This window comes from Perkinsus marinus, assembly GCF_000006405.1.
Source record: "Perkinsus marinus ATCC 50983 genomic scaffold scf_1104296952338, whole genome shotgun sequence".
In the NCBI taxonomy this organism is placed as follows: Eukaryota; Perkinsozoa; order Perkinsida; family Perkinsidae; genus Perkinsus; species Perkinsus marinus.
Window position 1 is genome coordinate 82,234 of NW_003208895.1, and position 5,639 is coordinate 87,872.

At 47.7% G+C, this 5,639-nt stretch overlaps 1 protein-coding gene across 1 annotated transcript; it reads left to right on the forward strand.

The window, feature by feature from the left end:
* Positions 1-4,004: 4,004 nt before the first annotated feature.
* Pmar_PMAR023993 (merozoite surface antigen 2, putative) lies at positions 4,005-4,386 on the forward strand (the record flags this gene model as incomplete). The annotated part of the gene is made up of 1 exon (XM_002776992.1): positions 4,005-4,386. A coding segment is annotated over one exon (382 nt), but the record flags the coding sequence as incomplete, so codon positions are not given.
* Between the last annotated feature and the right edge of the window lie 1,253 nt (positions 4,387-5,639).

A 5,639-nucleotide genomic window follows, 5' to 3' on the forward strand; every position in this document is an offset into this window, starting at 1 on the left:
TACAGCAAGAAAAGAGGTCATACTCGGCAGGGACATGACGTTTGTCGCAAAACAGACTCGAGAGGGTTTGCGAGTTGGGCCCCAACTGTTGAGCTAGTAACCGGGAGGTCGGAGGTTCGATCTCGGGAGGTGACATGTGAAAATAAATCGGGTCTGGACCCTAGAGTCGACCACCTCCAATCCTCTAGAGCAACTCTAGAGGACCGCAGTACTGAGGTTGGGCAACCAGGTACCACTTACTAACGGGTGAGTAGGTAAACAGCCTACTGACAAGTACTGGTACTCGTTCATAGGTAGACCGCTCAACAGTAACTACTAGTTACTAACTGCTATTTCGCAGAGTAGTCATTCTAGCTCAGTAGGATAAGCTAGTATTCTATGATCCAGGTGTCTCAGGTTCGAATCTTAGTAGAGGTATATTTCGGAATTCAGGGATAGTCGAGGAAGTCGAGGTATGGCCTCAGGTTCCATCCCGGCCCGGGATTCCCGGGGTACCTCATTTCTCACGTACTTTATTTGTCCATTCTGGAATCGATGCTGGAATCGATTTTAAGAATCGTGTCTACTGAACGCGAGTCGGAATTGATTCTGGAACCGCTTCCGAGATCGATTTTCAACTTTCAAAATCGTGTTTATTGAACACGACTTCAGGAACGATTTCGAAAATCGATTTTGAGAATCGATTCCAGCATCGCACACAGCCTTGTCTATTGAACGGGGGGCGTTCGTGTATCTTTGAAACGGTCCCGTGGCAAGATTCAGTAATGCTGCTAAGTATATTCATCAAACGCATATCGCATTCTCACTACTGATGCAGGTTTGTATTCTGTGCTAATCTTCTACTTCCCTATGGCCGACTCAGCCTTGTGGAGCTCTAGTGGCGACAATGATGAACGTGAACTCCAAGCACTATTTTATTGGTCGATGTTTGGAAATTTTCATGCGGGCCTAAGAAATTCCCAGTTCTCAAGAAACTCGAAATATCCGGGTAATGGCTGTAATGCAAACTACGGGCTCCTCAAGAAAAGAAGAAACAACAGGTGAAAGCTGAGAAAGGGAAACCCGAAACCCGACGGAGAACCTGAAACCCGAACTGTAATCGAGGTTCAAGACGTTACTCATGTGAACCAGAAACTCGAAGGAATGACCGTACAAATCTTGGGCGCGCGGAAGAAAAATTTGGGCTGGAGGAAGATAATCTTTGCTGTCCTCAGATCGCCTAAGTATTTATCGTACCGCATGCTTGTAGTGATAATGAAACGGCTGCTAATCAGCCATCACTAATTATTACTATTGAGATCTTCACCCAACCCTGGGAATTTGAGTACTATAATACATGTCACCGCACAAAGATCAGCACGTTGCCGCCCGGGAGACGAGGCCAACGTTACACCAACCAGTTTCCACCAACCTCGGGGTAATCTGTCCGGGGGACGTTTTTCACCACAGAATGCGCTGTAATCGGCTTTCGAGCGTGTTCTGCCAAGAGTATGTTGATGTATCTTGTTTGGGTGCAGACTCTGCACTGCAGAGTTTACTAAATTGGCCAGGACCCCTGGCCCAGGGGTCCGACAAGTTCCGTCCTGTTTGGTTCGTGGGACATGAATGGACCTAGTAGTTTTATGCGGACTTGGTGTACACCTCCATGTATGAGGGTACGAATATATGTGATTAGATGACAGCGGAACTACGTCACTTTTTCCACAAACGTCTTGGCGATAGCGACACCGGACGAACTCGCACGCCTCGTTGCCACTCATATGAGATTATGTGACTTGTATGTCAATCAACAGTCATCCGGGGAACTCCCATGATGAATCGACTCCCGATCCGCTGAAGAACTCAATGGACGTTCTCATGACTGTGATGTTAAGGTCCAGCCATCCATATATATACTGTCGGTGCGAGATCATGGTAGCCTACAATTACATCATTGCAGGGCTTTCGTTGTCCAGGAAGCTCGATAATATTATCATTAGAATGTTCGGGATGATGGTCGATTTGTATGAACAAACATGTGAAGGTCCAGAGATCGATTCTCGCCCTCGGAACACTACTGCAAGTAACCTCGCCGAATGCATTGTGGCTCGTGTGCACAGCGCGAGCTTTATTCATACGCAAGTCGATGATGAACTAGTAAATAAGGCCGACCACTTTGATGACATCTGAACGAACTTGGCCTCTTTGACGAAGTAGCGGAGCTCGCTACAGCCAAATGCTACCGAATCGGTAGCCCAGTAGTCCCTTGATATTTTCGGTAGTACCAATATGAGTCTGGTTCTGACACTGGCGCTGGCTCCCAAGCTCGACCCCACCTTCTCGGCAGAATTCTCATTGGAGCTGTCAACTCCTTCTATGATCCCTTGAACCTCTTCATAGAGTTCGCTGCCGATGGTCGTGGTCTCTCGTGTGTAGTCAGTGTATTGATGGATGGCTATCTCATATTGGGGCAGTCTTCTTGATGAAGACCTCATCGACAAACTCAACGGGTGGGTCTCCTCAATTCCTCGGGATCGCTGGATGCCCCGCTAGAGAAGATCTGTACGCCTTTCTCAAATGCCGGCTGCCATGGTTATTGCTGCGATGTACGCATGGCATCCTTTCCTTATACCCGCGAGTGTGGTCGGTTCGGCTTAGTCTCTTTTGAATGCCCTCAGAAGCATTCAATCGTCCAGAAGGAGATATCCGCCCTTGCCAGCACTGTGTCGTTGCTGTATAAGCTGTTGGACGTCACCTCCGCCCATGGCCCTCTCCCAGCCCCCTGCGACGTGTTCGACGACTCTCTCATTATAATCGACCGTCTTCGGTCCGTCTCAAACGACAACAAGCTGGGCATATTCGAGCGCCACCGGCTGCGACCATTTGTGACTTTGTGACCCGTGCATGGAAGTTGGGCATCACATATCGCATACGTTATAATAGTGGTATCTGCAATCCATCAGACCCATGTACGAGGCTCTTTCGTGACCCTGGTGACCTACAACCATTACAGCCCAAGAAGGTATCTGTTGGTGTTGGTGCATCTCTCAATTGCGTCCTATCCCGCATCTCTGGATCGGCTGGCGCAGAAGGGCAGTGACGACAACAGCTGCGACGATGCTATCATCGAGAACGACAGAATCTTTATCGACAACGATACAGTTGAGAGTAGTGAGTCAGACTACTGTATATTATCGATTACGCTGTTGGTAGAACAGTCCCAGTTTTTACGATGATCAGTTCGGTTTGAGAGGTTCAACTCCAAATGAGATGATATAAGGAACCTTTTTAAGTATAATTGTCATACTTAGTGATTAACGTATTCCGATACGTTCTACTCTATTGTACGTCCGCTCTCGTACAAGCCCACCCCCACTCACTCGCCGTGTATTGAGCTCTATTATTAGGAGGCTACTATCTCTACAGTGGCGCACAAGAAACGCTCGTGAGGACTCGAGTCCTCCAAGGGACCGTGTGACAAGAAAAAAAATGCATGTAGACATCCGCTGGTATGATTCCCAGGAGTTCGATGGAACACCCATTGACTAAAAACCGGCCGAAGACTCGCGCTTCTACTAAAACACAAGCCCCGTGTGGGCTTGCACAGGTTGGGAGTCCCAACCCGGGACTGGTGCACGTCTAGGCCGCACAAGCTGGTTGTGCGGAATCTTGACTATTCGTGGTGTTTTGCGTGGAGTACACCACTTGCTCGATGTTGGTAGAGCAGGAGGAGTTTGCAGTCAGGATGACTTTTAGAATCTTACCTTTCGGTAGCTTTAGGGTGTGATTTAACTCTAACAGCGAGTTGAAAAAACATCTTCTGATAATTCATCATGTCGCGACGATGCCAGTATTGGGTTGCGCACCAGTGGCAATTAGCTAGATCGAGAGGGCGCTACAGTATCTTGAAATCATGTTGTTAGTCTAACTGTTGTAATTGATAGTTATCGAGCGAGTTCAAGGCATCCATCGAGTATGGTAGAGGCCAACTTTTAGGTGAGTGATGGATAGACTAACTGTCGCAGTCGAGTCGACCTTTTCGTTCCAAATGCGAGTTCTGTTGATCTTGATCCTCGTCATTGGGAGCCGCTTCTGCGATGCAAGTGGACGGGAAACTACGAGAGCTCCAACTACCACGACTACAATGAGAGCTACAACTACCACGACTACTACGAGAGCTCCAACTACAACGACTACAACGAGAGCTCCAACTACAACGACTACAACGAGAGCTACAACTACCACGACTACAACGAGAGCTACAACTACAACGACTACAACGAAAGCTACAACTACCACGACTACTACGAGAGCTCCAACTACTACGACTACTACGAGAGCTCCAACTACCACGACTACAACGACTACCACGACTACTACGAGAGCTCCAACTACCACGACTACTAAGAGAGCTCCAACTACCACGACTACTACGAAAGCTACAACTATCACGACTACAACGAGAGCTCCAACTACCACGACTACAACGAGAGCTCCAACTACCACGACTACTACGAAAGCTACAACTACCACGACTACTACGAGAGTTCCAACTACCACGACTACTACGAAAGCTACAACTACCACGACTACTACGAGAGCTACAACTACTACGACTACTACGAGAGCTCCAACTACCACGACTACAACGACTACTACGAAAGCTACAACTACCACGACTACTACGAGAGCTACAACTACCACGACTACTACGAGAGCTCCAACTACCACGACTACTACGAAAGCTACAACTACCACGACTACTACGAGAGCTCCAACTACTACGACTACTACGAGAGCTCCAACTACCACGACTACAACGAGAGCTACAACTACTACGACTACAACGAGAGCTACAACTACCACTACTACTACGAAAGCTACAACTACCACGACTACTACGAGAGCTCCAACTACCACGACCACTACGAGAGCTCCAACTACCACGACTACTACGAAAGCTACAACTACCACGACTACAACGAGAGCTACAACTACTACGACTACAACGAGAGCTACAACTACTACGACTACCACGACTACTACAGGTTTGTTTTGATTTTCTTCCTAAGAATGTCACGCACCAACAGTCGTCGCCCCATCACTGCAACTGGCAGCCATGGTGATGGAGCTAACGCTGGAGACGATCAAAGGACGGATCACGGAGGAAACGACGCCAATAACAGGATAGGGAAAGTAGGTGTGGGGAAAGTACAGCGTAATTTCCCTGATGACCTTCGCATAACATATAAAGATAGCAATATCTCCCAGTTGCTTGACTGGGTAGATACTACCGTAGACTTCTTTACTAATAATGACCGTAACACTCTGCCCGTTTATGGCAATAAGGGCATACATGAATGTGTCGCTGAACTCAGAAGAAAGTTCTTAGCCCTCACAGAAGGTGCTCTGCATCATCAAAAAGAGATAAGCAGAGTAACCGCTGAGTTGGCTGAGGAGCGTAACAAAGTGAGAGTCATAGGAGGGGGTGTCAAAAGGAGAAAACCATCGGTAGATGCATCTTCGGAAGCCAGTTTGGGTAGTTGGGCCTCCGAGGAGAGCAACCCGTGGTCTGATGCCATGGGAGATAGAGAAAATATGGGCGACCTGATTTTAAGAAATATGAATAGTAGTAGTAGTAGTAGTAGTGACAATAACAA